At 36.0% G+C, this 23,697-nt stretch overlaps 1 protein-coding gene across 1 annotated transcript; it reads right to left on the reverse strand.

Annotated features, from left to right (window-relative positions):
• Positions 1–806: 806 nt before the first annotated feature.
• On the reverse strand, positions 807–23,478 carry LOC136830220 (peroxisomal acyl-coenzyme A oxidase 1-like). The gene is made up of 15 exons (XM_067089520.1): positions 23,344–23,478; positions 19,262–19,423; positions 18,250–18,388; positions 16,721–16,886; positions 15,919–16,042; positions 15,266–15,385; positions 14,574–14,698; positions 9,505–9,665; positions 8,998–9,160; positions 8,396–8,586; positions 7,790–7,899; positions 7,359–7,498; positions 5,989–6,135; positions 2,239–2,402; positions 807–1,083 (listed from the first exon to the last, which is right to left on the reverse strand). Exons 2-15 carry the CDS (start codon positions 19,404–19,406, stop codon positions 987–989), a joined length of 1,992 nt encoding a protein of 663 aa, XP_066945621.1. The 5' UTR covers positions 19,407–19,423; positions 23,344–23,478; the 3' UTR covers positions 807–986.
• Positions 23,479–23,697: the final 219 nt, after the last annotated feature.

Below are 23,697 nucleotides of genomic sequence, written 5' to 3' on the forward strand. Positions count from 1 at the left end.
TTCAAAATTTCTGATCAGGAAAATATAACTTTTAGGAAATCAAGGGTCAAAATTTATTTAAATCATATACATACACAGGTGAATATTTGAATCCTTATATTGATAAGAATGATAATTTTTCACGTTGGAAATGTTGGCATTATTTTACTGGATAATTAAAGGTTTAAACCATGTCTTTTTACTTGAAAAAATTTGTTTATTAATTTATTGATTCATTTTTTTCTTTTTTTAATAAGTGGGATCTCTTCAATCTGTATTTCCCTTTACTTCCTCTTACTTCTTCCTAATGAACACCATATTCTTTGGGCTTCTTCCATATGAATAGGGTTCATCTACTGAATAATAATAATAATAATAATAATAATAATAATAATAATAATAATTATTATTATTATTATTATTATTATTATTATTATTATTATTATTATTATTATTATTATAAACACCCGCAGGGAATTCGATATATTTAATCAAGGTAACGACGTCATGTCCCACTACAATGAGCAATGCCGTAACTTTGCACCCCAGAAATGTGGATCTCCAGCTGTCATTTGGGATTTGGAATGGTCAGGATAATTTTGAACATTTGTTCACCGCTTCTTGTCTTCATTCCCTTGTTCGCTCATATTGTTCTGCTCATCTTAATGTTATGTTAAACCATTTTGCATCGAGACCGAGAGAAAGGAATGCCAGCCTTCTTGCCTCGTTACATATGAGTCAATTTTGATTTCTATGAGTTTAAAGCTAATCGAGAGGTTCTTTAGTAATAATTATAATTACATAACGGAGTTAATCACCATGCCATATTCTCTGCTACAATCTTGTATTAACTGTTACAAAATCTCAGACAACCCATAAACTGGATGAAGTAATAATTTGTTAATATTTCGACATCTGAAAGAAAATTCCCATACAAAACCTCCCTGGCAAATACACACGAAAGGCTGCAGATTTTAATCTGCCTCCAGGTATTCACAATAACAAGCTTAGAGTTTAGCAGTTATCAGGTGTTTCAGGTGCTTGTGGTAGGCCTTGGGGACATCCGTCTTGTTCAAAGGGCTCTTCATTGCTTCGTCGTACAACCTAGAAAAGAAGAAATACAGTAAATGTTAACTGAAGTAAAAAAAAATGTAAGTGTTCTGTTATTCATCATAAATCTTAGAACTAGTAAAAAAAAAATAGTTAAAAAGGTAATAATATTCGATGCCAGGTTGCATATGAGCTGAAGTTAAATGCAAGTATTCAGTTCTTTGTTTTGATATGCCTCAGCTAAACGTCCCCGTAGGGAGGTAATGCCGTCAGTGCACCTCATGCTGCGCACTCTAGGCATTACTCAAAGTTCTTTGCAGCGTCCCTTCGGCCCCTAGCTGCAACCCCTTTCATTCCTTATACTGTACCTCCGTTCATATTCTCTTTCTTCCATCTTACTTTCCACCCTCTCCTAATAATTGCTTCATAGTGCAGCTGCGAGGCTCTCCTCCTGTTATACCTTTCAAGCCTTTTTACTCTCAATTTCCCTTTCAGCGCTGAATGACCTCATAGGTCCCAGCGCTTGGCCTTTGGCCTAAGCCCGATATTCTGCCCTATTCTTAGCTAAACGAGAAATTGAAATCTCATATAAAGCGTGCTGTAATGTTCAGTTTCTCATCGTATATCGTAGACTTACCAGAAGGAGTAAAGGGTAAAATGTATAATAATATACAGAGTTCCGTAGTAGAACTAAAGATAGAGAAACATAGAACAAAATTTTAAGTAAAATGTTCAATAACGTTCATATAAATACCGATTTTCTTGGAATGCAGCAAAATCCTAATGTTTAAAAAAAAATTATAAACTATATATATCTTTGACTAAGCAATGTCATAAATATTGTCGCAGTTTGTTTTAAAAAGACGTTTATGTCTTCTTTGAGAGAGAAAAATAGTTGGGGTTTATTCCTCAGGATAGATATTGATAAAGAAAAAAAAAAAACGACCGGATCACAAGTAACAGAAGACAAAGACAAGAGAAAAAGTACTGAACTACATAAAAATTAATAAAACACAATTAATATTTTTATCCCACCTCAAAAGATTAATCCCAGAATGGAAATATAATGAAAAAAATAAACTCTTCCACGGAAAATGTAAAACAAGTTGACAAGCATAAAAAATTAACTTGTATATAAACAGCGAAAATAGAGAAACATTACAGAAAGTATGAAGCCAAAATGTTTGTTATTCCTGAATCCTTCCTTACCTCTGATAAACGTTCCCGTCCCAGGCCCCAATCGTCGAATGCAAGAGTTTATCGTCGATGTCGAAAGAGTCGACGATGGAGACCGCTTGTGGTCGGAGTTTCGCGAGCAGTTCGACCATCTCTTCTTCCAAGATCTCGAAATCACTTGGAGACAGGACTCCAGCCTTTGGAGAAAAACAGGTAAATTTCATTTGTGTTCCCGGTATTACATAAAACGTTAGATTATATGCTAGTGCCCTGTAGTACCCCAGTGAAAGTATAGGCTCAAGTTACAGTATATGTTAAGATACCCTATTACTGTTTTAAGTCAAGGCACCTACTGAGTCGATATACTGGCTTAGGCATCCCCAGTGAAAATATAGGTTAAGATGGTGTAATGCAGTTTAGGTTAAGAAACCAAACTGGCACTGTAGGCCAAGACAACCCAGTGATAATATAAGCTATATACCCTTTGGGACACAGGGTTAAAGCACCTTTTCACAGTTTTTGTTAGGGCATCATTGTGATGAATTTGGATACAGTGCCAATGCAACAGCTCAGGATAAAGATGTGCATTTTATAGTTAAGATTGTGGAAACTTTGTGTAACAGTTTTGGTTACTGTATTTGTAAGGTACATGAAGTAATAACTTGGCTGTTGCAAGTTAGGTTATGGCTCTGTGACAGCTGATGTTGGTCTCCTATATGGGTGAAATAATGAACCCTCTGTAGTAGAATAAATTACAGCACCACTGCTAAAACTTAAATGTTAGTACTAGCCTCTAACAGGTTAGATTATGGACTCATTCAGTGACACTTAGATTATGGGGCCTGTTTATAGGTTAGGTTACAGTACCTATGTGGTAGGTTAGGTTGCAGTGCCTCATAACAGGTTAGATCATGGATTCCATATGGCAGGTTATAGTATGATGATGTCCCTATAAACACGATGTTATGACACCCATGTGACAGGTAAATTACTTTATCTCTTAAAAAGCACAGTGATGCACTCAAGATATTATACAATAGTGCCTCTCTAAAGGTTAGGTTATATAACCATATGACAGATTGTGGTATCTCTCTATAGGTTAGGGTGCAACCCCTGTGTGACATGCTAAATCACTTGTGTCAGTATGACACCAGTAGGGTATGGAATTTTTTGTAGGTTATGGGCTAGATTACAGTGCATTTAAACAGTTACGTTATGGTACCCTTGTGACAGTCTATATTCTGATGCCTTTTAACAGTTTAGTTACAGCACCTATGCAACAGATTACCATGCCTCTTAAGTGGACAGGAATGGCAGCCGTATGACAGGTTAGATTATGGTGCCTTGAGAAAGTTTACATTTTGGCATCCATAAGACAAGACAGGGTATGGTACTTGTGTTGCAGGTTGGATTATTGGGCCTCTTAATAGGCATGGTTGTGGTGTCCATGTGACAGATTAGAATCTAGTTCCTCTTCGAAGAATTAGCTTACAGTACTTGTGCTACAGGTTAGATTTTGGTTCCTCTTGATTTGTGAAGTTGTGGCATCTGCTTAGCAGGTTAGTTTGGGACACCCATGTGACAGTAGAATGTAGGTTGTGTTATCCTTATGACTGGTTATGTAACACCATCTTATATGGTTATACAGTACTGCAGTACCCACATGGCAGGTTACATTCTGGTGCCTCTTGAAAGATGTGGTTGCAGTATCAGAGGGACAGGTTAAGTTACGGTACGTCTTATGCCACATATTGTGGCAGGTTACGAAGTGTCCTCCATGTAAAAGGTTAGATTATGCCTCTTAACAGGTTATGTGATGGCAGCTTTAGTACAGGTTAAATTATGGGGTCTTAACATCTCAGGTTAGAGCATCCCAGAATGCTAAGCAAATGGTGACCCTGTATCAGATAAGGTTCTAGCAAACCTGTGACTGGCAGGCATATGGTACCACTGCATGTGACAGATTAGGGTATACCGTAGTATTCTTGTGACAGGTTAGTAAAGAAACATTTTTGAGAGGTTTCAATAGTGTTCATTTTGATGGTAGGTTATGACAACCTTGTAAGTTTATGTTGACATCTGTGTTACAAGTTACATCACTGCACTTGTGTGACAAGTTAGATTAGCATCCTTGTGACAGTTATAATTATGACTTTGTGACACGATTGGCATCAGTGTTACAGGTTAGGTTATAGTACCTGCTTGATAGGTTGTGTTAAGGAGCCTGTGGGACAGGTTAGGAATCTATGCCTATGTGACAAATTAGGTTTAGACATCTGTGACAAAGATAATGTTACGACAAGAATTGAATTTAGGAGGCAACTATCCAAAAAAACAATTCCTTTAAGTTACCGTTGAAGCTACAATCCCATATCTCAATTGTTGTTTTCAGATTTCTTTATCACATTACTCTGATAAGAAATTACTCCAATTATATTTCTATTATTAGAAATTGATCTTCGATCAGATACCCGGTTAGATAAGTATCTCGATTTTCAGGTATCTCCTGAAGAGACTTTGTTCATGATTTTTACTACCAGAAAGAAAGACTATAATGTTACGTTAATGAGTTTTACGACCAAAAATAAAGACATTGTGTTGTTAGGATTCGACTAAAATTTCTGGTTAGGTCTATCGTTCAACTTGAGTGAAATGGCAATTTATTATTTTAGTGAGCTGAACTGTGTCCAATTAACTTTTTTTCAATTATGCTATTAAGGGTGACATTACGGATGACATTGTATGTAAATGAAGCATATTGATCCATACTATCCCAGTATGAGGGCACACACTAACACATTCATACACACGTATATACAGTATATGTATATGTATATATATATATATATATATATATATATATATATATATATATATATATATATATATATATATATATATATATATATATATATATATAGACGTGTGTATGTATGTATGTACGTATGCATGTATATATGCATATGTATATTCATGTTATCCAGTGGCTGTGGTGCTTGCCACAATAGTGAGGGGTTTCGGGTTCGATTATAGCAAACTAAAGTACCCCAGGCAGGTTCCATTAAATTCAATGGTGCTTTTGTTGTCGTGACATTCGACTTTATATACCTTGCAGTTAGTTGCCTAGTGGCTTAAATTCAGGATGAAGAATGGCATAGGGTTTGCAAACTCATCTCAAAAAGACATTCTGAGAACAGGAAGTGTAACACCTATACATACAGTATATCATTACTTCCACCGTCGCTTGACGGGAAAAGGTTTATGAGTTTCAGGCAGTTATATCTTGTCTTTCGTGAGTTTTATCTTTCACTAATCTCTACTTCATCTTCAGCTTCCCTTGTCTCAAACATATGTATGTATATATATATATATATATATATATATATATATATATATATATATATATATATATATATATGTGTGTGTGTGTGTGTGTGTGTGTGTGTGTGTGTGTGTGTGTGTGTATGAGGTATATCTTATATAGAGAACAGGAAGCCCTAGATATGTGGCCTGGAAAAGATATAAGGAAGTAAGGGCCTTAGTATCAAGTATGTGCGAGAGTTCGTGTTAGATAGGGGTGAATATTACAGTGTGTGCATAAGATGTTTTGGCTCCCTACTGATTAGTCTTCTGTTTAGGTGTATGAAAATGTTAATGCTGTGGATCTTTTGCTGAACAGGTGTTCATACGCGATTCATCAGTTTAAAGTATGAATGTGTGACTTACGTCCCTTCATACCAAGAATTAGAACCTTTCTAATCCAGAATCCACTTTGCCCCTTACCTTGAGGAATATCCCTTCACTAAGAGAGATGTGATAAATGAGGTAAAGCCTGCAAAGGTCTTGCAGTACATTCTTCAAGCCAGGGCTGACTTCCAGGGACTCTACATTTTTCACGAATTGGTCACAGATGTAGTAACGATTATGAGCCTGAAAAGATGGATAGACGCTTTTCAAATGTATGGTACAATCAACACTCTGTATTCACGGGGAATGGATACTACAATCCCTCACAAATAACTAAAATCTGCTAATACTTAAAACCCCTCTGAAAATGCTTAGAACTGCCTATTTTGATAGTTCAAAAAAAAATACCCCCTAAAAATGCTTATACCTGAGCATTTGAACAGTTTTATCACAAAAAGTGCATTTAGTCATGAAAATTATATGAAAATATAGCAAGTAATGAATATTTCTCAGTGAAAAACACCGCGAATATGTGAATTTTCCGCGAATAATGTGTATATATGTCCCATAGGGAATTCCGTGAATTAGTGAGTCCGCAAATCTGGAACTGCGAATGGGCGGGAGTCGACACTACATATCTGGTAGATGGCTATATAAATGTCATATGTATTTGTACTGAAGACGTGAAGAATTTAGAAGCATAGAAGTCATTAACTAGAGATGGTTGGTAAATCAGACATAATACTGTATTCAAACATGCACAGAACAAAAGTTGTTCTGAAAATGTAATTTTGAGCTGCACTGCTCATAGCTGATCTTCTCTATAGGGTGACTTTTCATTTTACGTTCAAATACATGTAATAAAATGAAGATACTGATTGATGGGGGATTGTGGAAGTTATGTCTAATTTCTCACCCGAATCTTACATTAACTGTTAAATGTTTCTTTCACAAATTTTCATTAGGGCCAATATGTAGGCTACTTGATAAGAGTGTTACTCATTCTCCCCTAATTCATCATGTATATATCTCCTGTTCATTATTAGTGTTTTCATTTTTGTCCCATTGTATATGACGTAAGTTAGGTTAAATATTAGTTCATTATAAAATCATATATCTTCTATCGACCTGTATAATGACATTCCACTTTAACAGAACAGTGTTGCTTTATAGGTAAACAAAACCATTGGTTTTACTATTTCATTGCCTTAGGCAACCAAAAGATTTGGAGCTAATGGTTTTGGAGGTGTCCCAAAACATTTAATCAAAATATTGTTCTTGAAATCATTTTTAATCCTATCAATATTCGTCCAACCAGTGCAAGAGGTACGAATTGAACCGTTTGCCAATTTCAGTTCCTTTTCCAGTTACTGAATTTATCAATTTATTTGAGTAAGTGGTGCATTAACCAAAATGTATTAGACGAAAGGTACCACTGGTTTGATTTGAGCTTGAACTACAATTACCTCTGCACAGTTGACCAAGGAAACGGAGCACTTATTCCAGGCATGATGATAATTCAAACCGGAATCGCACAGGCGTCTCAGTCTCCCTTCAGTCTCGGTCACCATAGCCGAAACAGACCTCTTGTATGCCTCAACCAAACCTGATGAAGTAAAGAATGACGGGTACAATCTCCTCACCAGGATCTGCTGCAAACTTCATCATATACTGACATCTGGTGACTGAATCAGAAATGAATTGCCTATACAGCAAAATGCTTTAGTGACAGTGTCAGCCATGCTGAAAATCTAAAATCGTAGAGCATCTTGATAATTGAACTAAAATTAAATTTACTATGTAGATCGTAATGCTATATAATTTCTGTTTAGAAAGTAAGTGTTGAATTTTGCATATGGTCGAAATAAGAATTTGGTGGACACAAGATACACTGTACCTTCATTTGTTATATTTACTTCTCCACCAGTAGACTGGGCAGAAAGATATGCCACTGACTTTCGAAGAGGAGTCCCCAGTTTGCCAGCTCTAAAGGACTTGATGAGATACCTACGGAAGGTCTTCAGTATATAAGATCTAATTTCATCTATAGTGAATTTGCCTCCCCTTGGGAACTACTTTAAAAATGGTCCTGACTATTTATGAAAGCTGTATTATGCTGGAAAGCTAAATTAGGGGTATGAATTTATTCATAAAGGACTTCAAAATTATCAGATTTAAGCATTACAGCATGACTTGTTAAAAATTATATTGAGGACACAAAGTTTTATAACTCTATCTTTAAATATTGCAAAAATAAGTTGTCTTTAAATGCTGCAAAAATAAGTACTGGAAATATTGAGGCTGTATGATTCAGCTGAACAACTGTAACCTGGAAGGTTGATTCATTTATGAGATATGATTTTTGTCTGCTTTTAAGTTCAAGTGAGCAAGAAAGCAATAGTTTAAGTGATATTAATGGACCAGGGAAGACCTTGACTTGGATATTTTAAGCTAAAAGAGGTTCACAACACCGACAGAAATAAAGTATATTGAAAATACTCACCTAGCTACTTGGAGCAACAGAACTGTGTTTTCACCTTCGTAAGTGATGATGCAAGTCGTATTTCCATATATTCTGGGCAGGTTAGAAGAAGCAATGTAACCATGACCCCCACATGCCAGACGGCAAATCTCCACACCAGCAGAGGCATCTTTCCCACCGATGGCTTTGAGGCCACTTGACAAGGCATGTAACTGAAAACAAGACCAAGTAGGTTAATGAAGGTGGTACAGTCTCGCAAAAATAAAAGTACCTCTTATTTACATCTAAGGTGTAAATGAGATGAATGTTAAGGAGGTGATTGTTTGGGTATGTCTCTGCTGGGATATTCCTTGGCTGATTGTTAAAGGCACAAATGAAAGTATTCATGGACAATGATGTAGATATTTTTAACTTCAGAAAGGTTTGCCTATCTAGTAATGACCACCACTGATTACTGGTACATATAGCACATTCAAACGACTGAATCTAACAGAAAGGTTCATTTAACCTAAACAGGAACAATTTGCCTTTCCAGCATCCACCAATGCTTACTGTAACACCACATTACATTTTCAAATGGATGAGAATAAAGAGAACTGGCACATGGATTCGAAATAACTGACCTCAGGTAGTAATTCCATGTCTCCTTCTTGGATGTTGCTCATGGCTTTAGCGTAGGTTTTACCGCAGCTCAGAGCAGCAAAGAAGAGGGCAAAGACGGAAGCGATTTGTGGGATTATCTTGTACTGTTGTGTTTGGTAGTCGAGGATCTGGGGTTCTGGTTCCCTGAAAAAGGACGTCTCAAGATATTTTTGTTATGTCGTGCAAAACTATTTAGTCTTAGAAATGATGTTTGAATCACATATTGTTATCTGATCAATACTCGAGTATGGACATGACTCATCAGTAGGCTATACATAACCTAGTCTTTATTTAACTCAGAGATATCAGTAAAGTCATAGGTTCATTTCCACTCCATCTGCCACTAGTCAGCTTTTAGAACAAAAATTAGTACAGGCTAATCTTACTTCAGCTTTTAAAATTAGTTATGTGGCACAGACTAACGTCAATATCTTTGGAATCAGAATGCAAGACAGTTGTAATCAATACATATACTGCATGTGTCTTACCCAGGCACAAGTTCAGACTGATGTCTCACTGCCGAGTATCTTGTAGCAATTGTAACAGCATTCCTGAGCTGAAAGCAAGCGTGGTAGACAAGAGAGACCCTGGTGATCACCATAGTTCCGTACGACAGTTTTGCATGAGGTGGTTTTACGTAGGTCCCATCCTGTCAGAAAAAGGATATTGATTTAAAATTCATTCCTGGTAAGGAAGGGTTGGAAGAGATATTCTTTATGAATATTAGAAGTTATTTATCCTTTATTTCACTTTCCAGCGTACTGTGACATGGATTCTTAGGGCATTTGCCTAATCCGAGCTCTGAAACATAGCCCCTAAGGAAGGCATAGTCTAACTTTTTTTAAAGATCCTGTTGCCAACCTCTTACAACTTGCTATTTTATTTACTATCATCAAGCTCTTTGTCTTGGTGGAGTTCATTCGAAACGACTGGTATTTTTGCTCGGCCTTCTTACTCAGTTTTGCTGTTTTATGAAAGTATTATAATGAACAATAGACAGTCCACAGAAATTGCAACATCAGAGGACAGAAACCATGATTAAATTTGGCATCAAGATCTTGAAGATTTAAAGCAATGACAGGTGAAAGTCACGTCACTTGAGGGCGTGCTTGCTCAGCAGCAAAAGGTAGAGATGGTACTTGAGTCATGGTACATTGTCATGATAAGATTGGCGAGACATTATTATTAGTTTATTGAAAAAAAAAAAACTGATTAAGTGATTCAAGAAATACTTCTCTGGTAAAATCAGAGGTCAAATTCGATACATCATGACTAATGAGTGGTATTAAAAAATGTTTAGCGACTGTTGAGCTTCGAATTTTGTTCAACGTTGGATATTTGTTTGAGGGAAAACAAAGATGGCAGACTGAAATCATGGTCGAACTTGTTTCAATATCTAAAAACTGGCATGAAAGTAAATATTGACCGACAGATTTCATTATCAATCTTTGTACATCATTGGCTAGTTTGAGAAAAACTGGATAAGTAATTGAACTATGGGTCGAACTGGGTAATTATGGTTAATTTGTGTTTATTAAAAAAAAAAGAGCCCGCTGAATGAGAAGATAACTACGAGACGGGAAGCTGTGTGAGTGGAGATTTGTGGAAGATAAAGCACGTGAAAGACATGAGTACTGGAATTTCACAGGTGTTGGAGGTTATATTGATGATGATAGCACTGATTATTGTACAACAATATTTGTTGTATGAGCCTTGAAATTTATGGTGATAAATTACTTGAGGAATAAGAAAAAGCATAGGTTATTAGAACTTGAATACCATTTCTATGATCTTCACGCTTTCAAGAATCTGATTTTTAACTAAATAGATATTGAGTTGACAGTTTAGCTGACCTCTTCATATAACGAAAACACAGATTTCAAAAGAGGAGATATCAGTAAATTGAAATATTAGATGCTGTGAAAAGTCTTATGTATCTCAGTTGACTTGAAAGAGTATGATACACAGAAAGACATATTATCAGGTAATCGATTCTAACCTCTTACGAGTTGCTGAGATATCGTCAGCGACTTAATCTGAAACAAGCTAATTATATCACTGAGATTATTAGTTGCCACAGCTGATAATACCCATCAAATGCTCTGATGATTTCAGTCGATTTGAGTTATTATTAGTAGTTTACGGCAGATCACTAATCACTTGGTGCATGCTAAACCTTAAGGCATGTCTGGACGAGCGGGCCTGATCAGCGGGCATGCATGTCATCGGGTTCATAATATAAGGGGCAAACCAGCGAAATTGCCGTGCCCGCGTTAAGCGAAATCACCAGTCGGTGCCCTCTGAGCTGGGGCAAGTACTGGAAGGTACGACACTGCCAGACTTATTTTATGATCGGGGCAAGAGGTGGACCTAATGTTGCCACGTTGTTATGTAAGATGGAACTCGCATTTAACTACTTGAATTTTTTAGCAAGAGACACTGGTTTTGATTCATTTATTCATTGAGAAAGTGCTATTAACGACTTCATTCCTTCCATACTTATTGAAGTATTATTTTTCGACAGATATTCAGCTTGCATGTATACGATTTTGTTGTCACTGCTGAGTAAAGTTGAATGCGCAGATGAATTTTCAATTAACATCTGCAAATTTCTCTTGGCTATATTTTAAGCCATTCCCCCATTTTACTTTTATAGATTACCTTGGTAAGATACCGATATCCATGCAACTGAGAATTACCATCATAGAAGATAGATTTTAAATAAAAAAAACTTTAGAAATCAATGGTGTTAGCTGAACTCCTTACCAGTGAATCCCACCCTCACTTTTACTACCGGTCTGTATGCGTTGCTGGGATCATTTGGCTTGCTTACGTTTGAAAGCGCCTTCTTGTAATGCCTTGTGCATTGCCAGCACGCACTCTCTCTCTCTCTCTCTCTCTCTCTCTCTCTCTCTCTCTCTCTCTCTCTCTCTCTCTCTCTCTCTCTCTATAACAAACTTTTTTCATTTATAATTTTTGTCAGTTATCATGACGTCAGCCAGTTCCTTTTCAGATCGCTATACGATACAAGGATCCTCCTCTTTCTTTTCACTAATGTTCTTTCGCTGTGTGTAAAAGGCCTCATCTTTTAGCCCGTTTGCCCATTTTGCTTTTCTTTCATTTTTCAACACTGCTTGTGTCCCCAACCGAAAAACTGAGACGATATCGATCTGGTTTCATATTACACATCACGGTTAGTTACTTAGTCGTTAAATATCCTTCAACTAAGTTTCCGACATTAGTGAACATTGATTAATAAACATGAGCAAAACCTTCGAGATTTACTTCCACGAAAGAAAATCAGCTTGAGGAAGGCTGAGATGAAATAGCGCCAGTTGCCCGGGTGTATGAGAAAGAAAAAGAAAAAAATTACATATATATATATATATATATATATATATATATATATATATATATATATATATATATATATATATATATATATATAAAATATATATATATATATATATATATATATATATATATATATATATATATATAAATATATAAAACGGAGTTCGGTTGACGACAAAGGCGGGGCAGTACCAGTTGATGTTATATGACCACTCAAGTTTTTGTTTTTTTATTGATATGGAGGTACAAGGAACATAGCCGATAGTGATTCACCATTACTGAGGAATCACTCGTGAAATCGCGCCATAAGGATCGCGATCTAGCAGCGTGCTTAGGAGAAAATCTCTGAAACAACCTCCCGCTTTCTCTTCTCGCGGAATTTCTTGCTCCTTTCGTATTATCATGTTTTATCCTTGTAGCAATAACAGCTTTGTCAAGACTACCTCGTCCAGTGGTTTGTATCCAGTTACATGCCTAGTCAAGATAACTTTTTCAAGTGGGAGAGAGAGAGAATTTCGAGATGAACTCATGAGTTCATACCTCAGTTATCCCACACAGAAAATCAAGAAAATAATTCGTTGCAACGGTCACCCTTCTCCACGATTGGAAAGCAAAGCTGGAATGATTTTTGTGCGCGATTCACCTTCTATTATTACAGCCTTCTCTTTCTACCGAATTCATAATAACAGTGCAAACAAATGCGTGAGCAAAAAAAAAAAAAAAAAAAGTAAACATGCGTCTCAGGTTAAGCATGTAAGGAAAAATGTATTTGAGAATTAAGATTTCGATCTCCTATTTTTTGTGAAACTGAATTTTTGTCGTCGATAATAATGTCTTTTTTTTTTTTTTTGTTAATAGGTTTTCCACACTCTTTCTCCTTGATACCATTTAAGACAAATTAAGGTTTCGCAGAGATCTTTTATTGACGACCCACCAGTGGAAATTGCTCAAAAAGTGGGTTTTTATTATTTTTTTCTTGGATCATATCTATGTTTTTGGTTGATTTTGGTCTCGGTAAGTATGTTAAAAACTTAAAGATAGCTTTAAGGTTTAATACAGTTTTATGTTTTTTTTTTTTAGGTATTTAGAGATCATTTTCCTAAAAAAACTAGCAAGAAGTTATAGGTCTGGAGAATAGATTTGGACTCTCTCTCTCTCTCTCTCTCTCTCTCTCTCTCTCTCTCTCTCTCTCTCTCTCTCTCTCTCTCTCAAATACACACTTTATTATTCAAGTCTGCAAGTTAGTTCACAACCTGAACATACGAAAACTCCATATCTGAAATTCCAGTCGAGCCTCTGCTGTTATGCTGTGTGGCATGTTTGCATCTTGTTTTCGGACATATGATTCTACCCAAGGCCAGGAGAGACAAGGTCTGCCCAATTGGGTGGAATCGCCTCCCACCTGGGGTAACTACGTAGGCGATGACGTATCTCAGAGGAACCTGCTCATTACGGCAATCCACCTGCTGACGCAATAAGGAGGGGTAGACGAAGCTCCGCCTACTTGGGGGATTTTGGGGGAAGTGAGTAGATCTTCTCTTTCTCTAGACCTTGGCTCTACCTTTGCTAGGAGTGAATGGAATGTGCTTATGCTCATTCTTATATAGTTTCTATAATCATATTCATAGCCGTGTTGTAGTTCGTGTACTATTGTTGTATGACTCCCGTAATATTTAGCCAATCTTTGCACCACATTCTCGTCTTTTTCTTTATACATACGCCAATTATTATGTTGCACAACAGTTTCTTTTTCTGAGCAGTACTGGCCACCCTGTTTTTCTTACGACACTCGACAAGGTACTGGCATCGTCAGGCACGCCCGCCCGCCCATTCGTCAACTCTGCCATGTGGACTACTCTCACGGTAAGGCGGAGAGAATTTGCCCACCTACCGCGTTCCCCGGTGGGCACGCCCGCTCGTCTGGACAGGCCTCAACCCCGTTGGGGGATAGCATTGTCATTGCACTGTAGGGATGACTTCAGGATCTTTGCAGTGTCCCTTCGGCCCCTAGCTGCAACATCTCTCATTTCTTTTACTGTACTTGTGTTCATATTCTCTTTCTGCCATCTGATTTTCAACCCTCTCTTAAAACTGTTTCCTAGTGCAACTGCGAGGTTTTCTTCCTGTTATACCTTTCAAACCTTTCTACTCTCAGTTTCCCTTTCAGCGCTGAATGACCTCATAGGTCCCAGCGCTGACTTACCTCAAGCACTTGGGAATGTTTCATGAGCATGTTTGTTCTGGGGATGCGGTGGTGGTCGAATCTCAGGAAGCCATTGTCGTTGCTGTTCAGTCCGGCGCGCGGTCCTATCTCTCCCACGATGACGCCTGTAGGAATATTATGAATACTATTATATATATATATATATATATATATATATATATATATATATATATTATATATATATATATATATATATATAATATATACATATATATTATATACATGCATATATATATGTTCAATATATATATATATATATACTATAATATATACATATATATTATATGCATGTATATATATATTATATACTGTAGGTATATGAAGTACCCGGTAGCTAGTCATCAGTGGTGGATTGCAATCAGAGTAGTGAAGGGTACGAGGTTAGTAAACAGATACAAAAAAAAAAATCACTGACACAATATGCAAAACTAAGGTCTTGGATTCGTTATAAATTGTTTTATATTTTATTTTTTTAGAACTGCAAGCAGTCCGATTCGAAAACAGTTATGGTTTGAAAGTAATATGTACGGCATAATATATCTAGAATTATTCATTCACATATATATACATATTCCAGGCATCTTATATTTTAAGTTAATACTAATACCAATAATGATAAGTGATGGATAGCAAACATGCTCTGTGATAAACTGACAAGTAAGTAAACATGCCTGGTAGGCTGCGATGGGTTTCCAAGTCCCTGATCTGCACCATGAAGGGATGGGGACCCAAAACTTTCCCATCAATGTACAATTGAGCCATCAGTATGACGTGGTTGGCAGTTTTGCCCACTGGAATAAATGGTAATAACAGCATTGAACAATAACAAAAGCGGCGATGGTGATAACAAGAAAGTGAATAATAGTTACAAGGTGATAACCCATCATGTGCAAGTGGTATTAAACAATAACATTACGTTTTAATATCTTGACATTGATCAACAACGATGATGTTATTAACAAAAGGAGCGGTGATTACAATAACAAACTGAATAATTGTAATAAGGTGAAGTGTAAATAACATTAAGAGAAATAATATTAAGTTTTAATGCTTACACTATTAAAGAAAATTAACTTTAATAGTACTCAGCTGGTATTCGATAAGAACAAATCACGTCAAAACAACATCAGCCGCTGCCAAATATGTTTTGATAATAACTCAGAAGACATAAAAAGCTAAAAATAAAATAATAAATAAACTTGCAGACTTCCATCATGACAATCTCAATGATATTAAAGTCAGAACAGAGCGGACTTATAAGAGAAGACGAGGGAGCCAATTGCAAAATATGGCTCCATGAGAGAATGACAAATCATAAGCTTACGTCCTCCCGGCCACCATTTGGTTGCCGTCAGCGTTGGTGAATGAATAATAAATTCTTTGGTTGACTTGTCGTAAGTGGCTGTTGTCTCGAGCCCACGCAGGAATGTCCCGTGGCCCATTTCGGTCTAGAAGGAACCGTTTGAGAGGTTTGGTTAGTTGGTGAGAAGATATTTCAGGCCTCGCGGAGTTATTGTATTTATATTTTATGGACAGTAAAGTTGAGCAGATTAGGCACAAACGCGCGTGCGCACACACGCGCATATATATATATATATATATATATATATATATATATATATATATATATATATATATATATATATATATATATATATATATCTGTGTATCTATATGCATCTATATCTATCTATCCATCTATATATACAGTATATATTTCATATAATATATATATATATATATATATATATATATATATATATATATATATATATATATATATATATATATATATATATATATTATATATAGATTCCTTATCCTCTAGAAGGGTTGTCTTTTGACGTGAGGTTGCTAGGCCCATGCGTGTCTTCACCCTGGTTGCAACCTACCACAGTCAGTCACGTACCAGGTTCACAATGTACTGCTTGCACCAAGAAGGTACAATAGAATTTAATATTCCGGAATTGCAAGAATGTCTGTAGATAAGAATAGGTGGTGCTGTGTTTATAGGGTTACTGTGGGCTGGGGAAGGGTGATTTCTGTGTCGATATATTGAAGGCTTCTGAGGATTTTTGTACAGGGTTTTAATCTTTAAGACGGTCACGGTGATCAGCTAGAATTACCTGAGCGTAAGTCCCAATGATGTCGGCTTTTTCGGCAAGGGGGAGCCATTTCTCCCTCTGCTCCTTGTTCCCGTGACCCACGATCGCGTCGTAGAACATTCCTGTGTGCAGCATCAGGGGGTTTCCGTCTTGCATGAGACCTCTCGGGCCGTGCATGGTCATTTTCCTTCAAAAATGGATAAATGAGTTCTTGATGATAACTGGTGGTATGGGAGCACTAGAAGGTTATATGTCATAAATGAAAAGTCATTGATATTTTCAAGACAACTGAGAGCTAAATCAGTGTCGAAGATATGTGTTGTGAACCGATGTATTTTTAGCGAGAAATCTTGGTTGTTTTAATAATATTGTGTATCCTGAAAATGATTCAGTAATGCCATAAGCACGTCCAAAACATAGAGTTATATTTTGAAATTTAAGAAAGAAATTAAGTATTAACGAACAAATACATGTTTAAAAGATAATGGCTGATGTAATAACTGACAAAGTCTGTTTCAACACACACACACACACACACACACACACACATATATATATATATATATATATATATATATATATATATATATATATATATATATATATATATTTGTCTAGGTATAATTAGTGAATTATAGGAAAAATTTTGTTTTTGCAGTGATAGTTTCTTCAATGATATGAGCCCATTCCCTAATTTGATATCGATGAGTACTTGATATAAGTAATTCTCTGAGAGCATCCCTTGATAAAATAACTGTAGATAATTTTTTGATAGAGGTGAGCCCTTACTTGATTTAGAGATAATTTCATTGCATAGCTAATTCCCAAAGCAGAGAAAATAACTTTATCTGGTAGTAATAATTCCGTGAATAGAGCTAATTCTCTGCATATCAATATTTCTTTGATAAATATAATTGCTTAGTAAATAAATTCACTAAGAATTCCCTAACGATATAGACAGTTAGTTGTTGGAGACAATTCCGTAAATAGAATTATTCCCTTAAGTTCAGGTAATTAATTAGTAGAGATATTTCCTGTAATGGAGATAATTTTCTCACACGACTGAGACCATCTCCATAATTATTTAGAGATAATTCCATAATTAAAAGTAACCCTTTAAATTGAGATATTTACAAAATAGAGATAATTCTTGTAATGGAGATGATTTTCACAGGTGACTGAGATCATCACCATAATTATTTAAAGATAATTCTGCAATTAAAAGTAATCCTTTAAATTGGGATAAGTACAAATTAGAGATAATTCTTGTAATAAAGATCATTTTCTTACGTGACTAAGATCATCGTCATAATTATTTTGAAATAATTCCATAATTAAAATTAATCCTTTAAATTGCGATAATTAGAAAGTAGAGATAATTTCTGTATTAGAGATAATTTTCTCGCGTGACTGAGATCATCGCCGTAATTATTTAGAGATAACTCCGTAATTCAAATTAATCCTTTAAACTGATATAATTACAAAGTAGAGATCGTTCGTGTAAAGGAGATAATTTTCTTACGTGACAGAGATCATCATCATGGCCTTACTTGATAGAGATGCCCTCCTTGTTCATCTTGCGGAGGGTATGACACGCCTTCCGGAGCTCGTTGCCGTAGAGATCTTCGTGGCTGAGATAATCCTGGGGAGTTGCGTCTTCGTAGACGGGGTCGCTCAGGAAACTCTGGGCTGAAAGCAACAGGTATGATAATAAAGAGATAAAGGTTGAATTGATCGATTCCGTAATTGAAGTTAGTGACAGCTCTTTTTAGAAGGGAAAGATTGGAAGATGGTGTCTTGTGAGCGATTTTTTTGGGGCCATCAATCAGGACCCAGTTGTCCTTCCACCAGTAGAGGCACCAAAAGTGTGTGTGTGTGTGTGTGTGTACAGTCTCATGGGGCCAATCATTTACAACAGTAAGCAGTATAAATGTCTAGTTTCGAACATTGTCTAAATGACAGTTACTGTGTACTGGTTTTCGTACATATCATAGCCACAGCCAAATTCTAAAATTGAAGTTATTCCTTTTTAATTCACCAAAGAAAATTTCATCCCTTGAGTATTTAATATGACAGGTTAATAATTTTCATTCGTTATGATTTAAATTTCACCTTCATGCTGAATGTTGATACACATGAGTCTCTACTAACAAAAATCACAGACTTCTCACAAGTTGTTGCACAGGCTAAACACATGATACGTTCTGAAAGCTAGACAAATTTAGGGATGAATTGAAAATATAGACTTAGCTAAATGAATAAAAAATAGGACAAAACAAAGGAAAATGGCAATAAACAGCGAGGGATGATTAACGATAAAAAATATCCTTTGTCGTTAAATTAAATGAAAATAGAAGGGATAAAGCAAACAAAGAAAAAAAAAACATAATTAATGGAGAGGAATACAAGAACGGACATTAATTAACCTAATCATTAAGTTATATTAACTAAAAATTCCACAGCTTTCCCGTATTTTCTGCCCAAATTCCATAAAAATAGAAAGAGGGAATGAATAAAGAGACTGATAGATATGAATAAAATTGATAATTCCCTCCTCCTTACTGTATTTCCTTCGTATTTCGGTCATTTTCTTCCCGCCGTCCATCAGGTTGGTGAGTTCCTCTCTGTCGAAGGCGCAGTTCGCCCGCTCCTTCTTCAGGTCGCTCACGCAGAAGCGCTGGGAGTCCGACGGCATTTTGTATGCCATGATCTTCTTTGGATTACCTGTTGGATAGATAATTAAGAATGTTTTAGTTTTGTTTGAGCTAGACTTTCGATAGAAAAGTAACGAAAAAATGAATTAATGAATGCTTCGTCCACGGCAGTTCGCCCTCGTGCTGACGAAGTGGATGACAAGTCTAAGCTTCGAGTTTTTTAATAAATAAACAAAATATAGATAGAAAGTCCAATACTACTTTGTGGTACAATATGAACGTGGTTTTGTTTGTTGGTTCTTCTTTTAGAACATCTTTACTTTTAATTAAGTAACTATTGGGAAATGGGTTACATTTTCGTAATAGGTTTTCAAAGCGAAAAAATGAGGCCCCCCACATCATGCCTTATGGATAAAATTTCTAACGCCTATTTTGATCTTCTTTGGGGAATCTTGTTTTCAATCGACACTTTATGAAAAACGTGTTAATTTTCGTCGAGTTACGTAACGAAGAAAAATATGAAAACAAATAATGTGAGCCCAGCGCTTTATCCAATGATTTATCTTCTTGATGGCGCAGTGGATAAAATGCTTAGCTATAACTCTTGTGAATGTGACTAGGTGTCAAATAAGTAATAAGGACGTAACTGATGATAGCCATATATTTTCGAGTCATTTCTTGTAAGAAAATCAGAACAATTACGGACGATATAACTGTATCTGATAAACGTAATACGTATAAGAATTTAAAAAATCAGAACAATTACGAATGATATAGCTGTATCTGATAAACGTAATATATATAAAAATTTAAAAGTGTACCTTGACTGAAATTTTTCAAAAATTTTTCAGAATAACTGTTAAAGGTTTTTTGTAGAAAACGAGAGAACATAATTGTACTTTTAAAGAAATTATAATGAGACAAACCAAACTGAACAAAAGCAACGCTGTTGTATATGACAAAAGGAACTGAATATTCTCTTAAACAGAATTATATTTTCAGAGGGAGAGAAAATAGACTCAGGCACATAAATCTGACATAAGATAGAATCCCCTTGACATTTACTGCAGTCACAACGAAACACGTGTTTGCTTAAAAGCAAGATGTACCAATCATTAACTATATATATATATATATATATATATATATATATATATATATATATATATATATATATATATATATATATATATATATATATATATATATATATATATATATATTAAACGCGTGTACGTGCATTAGCCATGCATCCAAACCTACACACGCACAAATACCAACATGTGTCACTAGCGAAAAGTCAAAAGCATCCTTGCGTGCCGTATGCTTTGCGAAGCAAAACAAAACACAACCATTAGATGTAGATAATGCAGGTTGCAGGGCATTGACAGTGTGGATATCATCTTTAATCGCCACGTTGTCAAAATAAAGTCAGTCGTGATGGCTGGGCCAGAATTAATGTTTGAAGACTATTCGCCTGCCTTAGACTTTAAAGGACAACTAATGTTGTTTATTCGCTGTCTCGTGACTAAGGTTGGAAAAAAAAAAGTATACCTTATTTTAACCAGACCACTGAGCTGATTAACAGCTCTCCTAGAGAGGGCTGGCCCGAAGGATTAGATTTATTTTACGTGGCTGAGAACCAATTGGTTACCTAGCAACGGGACCTACAGCTTATTGTGGAATCCGAACCACATTATGACGAGAAATGAATTTCTGTCACCAGAAATAAATTCCTCTTAATTCTTCATTGGCCGGTCGGAGAGTCGAACGCGTGCTAGCCGAGAGCTCTACCCACCCCCAAGGAAGAACTAAATTAGCTTCGAATGTAGTTTATGTCCTCACTGAAGCGGTGAATATTTCGCTTGACGAATGCAGCGCCAGGTGATGATAGCTTAATTAAAAATTAATTTCTTCGATACGTTGTGAAATATCCCATTTATTAACAATTCCTTGCTCCTACAATAACAAGAATAATGACTTTTTGAAATTTACTTTCTCTGATAATAACAAGAATAATTATAGTATTAAAAATTCCTTTCCTCCATAACAGCAAAAATAATTACTTAATTATTAGAGTTCCTGCTCCGTTGTAGGTATAATAATTACACTATTATGAATGCCTTCTAGAAAATAAGGTCAAACTGAAAAGACATTAGCAGAAAAATACGGTGACTGTTGTTCTGGTATGAGATATCCATTTTTAGTTTTTCTGTAAAAGAGAACTGTTGTGCCGCTTTGTCTGTCCGACCGTACTTTTTTCTGTCCGCACTTTTTCTGTCCGCCCTCGGATCTTAAACTACTGAGGCTAGAGGGCTGCAAATTGGTCTGTTGATCATCCACCGTCCAATCATCAAACATACCAAATTGCAGCCCTCTAGCCTCAGTAGTTTTTATTATATTTAAGATTAAAATTAGCCATAATCGTGCTTCCGGCAACGCTATAGGGCAGGCCACCACCAGGCCGTGGTTAAAGTTTCATGGGCCGCGGCTCATACAGCATTATACTGAAACCACCGAAAAATAGACCTGATTGCGGTGGCCTTGATTATGCGCTGTAGCGACTGTACAGAAAACTCGATTGCGCCTAAGAAACTTCGGCGCATTTTTCACTTGTTTTACTAGTAACCTAACGCACTTTTCTAGCCCAGGCCCGAAAAAGACAAGAATAGACAGAGAATAGTCATTGTTTTATAGCAAAAAAAAAAAACCTGGGTTAAATAATTCTATTTTTTTGGAACCTTGTATTCTTAATGCATACAACATTTTCTGTAAAAATTCACTCCATATTTTATTCTTTTACCCATTGCAAGAAAGATGAAGCTACCGTCTAACTTGTTATTCATTTCATTCATACTGCCACAGCCTTTGTTTAAGCAGAATACTTTGATCTTTCAAGTTCTGGACGGAATATTTATTTAGCAGTTGCCCAAATTACGATCTACCGAGAGAATATTATGCAAAAATTATCTTTAGTATTTTTATTTTTAACTCGGATATGACCGGGTGAGCCGTTTGTTGAATTATCCACTAGCAAAGAGATTAACGAAGTGTGTCGTTAATGTAGCCATCTATCACATCTATCATTTCGATATTTCACCTCAATAATAAAACAATATTGTAGTTTTAGCCATATGCAGAGAACGATTTTACACAGGTATTTATGCAGATTTAACTAGAAAAGAGGAGATTGACTCGGTGCTTACTGCTTTAGGGCCCCCGACTTGTTTGGTTAGTGGCTTCGACTTAGGTATGGAGACCAGGGTAAAATGTTTGGAAACACTTTAGAGTGTAACATTTTTAAAAGAATGTTGGCATTGCATCTTAATTGGGACAGAAAATTGTAATGAACCGATAGTTTTTTATAGTCTGTTTTTCCAGATGTAAAACATTACTTGCCATCGTTCGGATGCATTGTTTACATAAGTGTATACCGACAGATTATTTATGCTACTTCGCGTTTCTTTTGCTTTCTTGTACAGCCTGCTACACTTGGGGGGGACGGCTTGTGCTGGTATAAACCTCCGTAATGTAAGTCAATCTTTTATTTACGTCTTTAATGCACAGTATTTTTAGAATTACATAGACTTCTGTTCGTGATGCACTTGAGGTAGAAAAAATCCTCCTTCATATGCCAAGATCGATATGAAAGCTGATACTTCGACTAAAAGTAGTGGTAATACTGATAATAATTAGCCACTTCGTTATAGAACAACTTTTACGGTAAAGTTCATGACCTTCATTTACCATCTCTAGCATCATCATAAAAAAAATAAACATTAGGGAGTCCTAATTATTCAAACAGCTATTTGCACTCTAAATGTAAGATTTTGATATCATTGAAATTATATTACTCAATCTATCTGGCAGAACAATGAAAATGAATGAATCTATTCCCATGTGGAATATTGTTTGGCAAACTTTCATTTGTATCACTTACCCTAGTCTAATCTAATTCAGTCTGCAAAAAACACACGCCAATAAACTCACCTACCGAGGTGATGGAGTCAATTAGCACGAGATTATAGGCGGGCACTTGCCTGGTAAAGGTCTTGCATGTAAAATCTGCAAGTAGCTTGAGTTGTTCACAAGAGCGAGTTAATCTGTACTGATATGATTTCCAAGAGAATTCTTAGATAACGCTGCAGACAAACACTTCAACACAATCACAGAAAATACAAAAAAAAGTGTCATTTTATTTTTGTTAAAGGGCTTAATACTAAGTGACCAAATATAACTGTAAGGTGGTTCACATCTTCCGCTAGTCACATCACAAACTACGCCGCAGTAGAGTCAAGTAGGCTAACATTTTTGGGGGGGAATGACTTCACATGAGCTCAGACA

This window comes from Macrobrachium rosenbergii, chromosome 46, assembly GCF_040412425.1.
Source record: "Macrobrachium rosenbergii isolate ZJJX-2024 chromosome 46, ASM4041242v1, whole genome shotgun sequence".
Lineage (NCBI taxonomy): Eukaryota > Metazoa > Arthropoda > Malacostraca > Decapoda > Palaemonidae > Macrobrachium > Macrobrachium rosenbergii.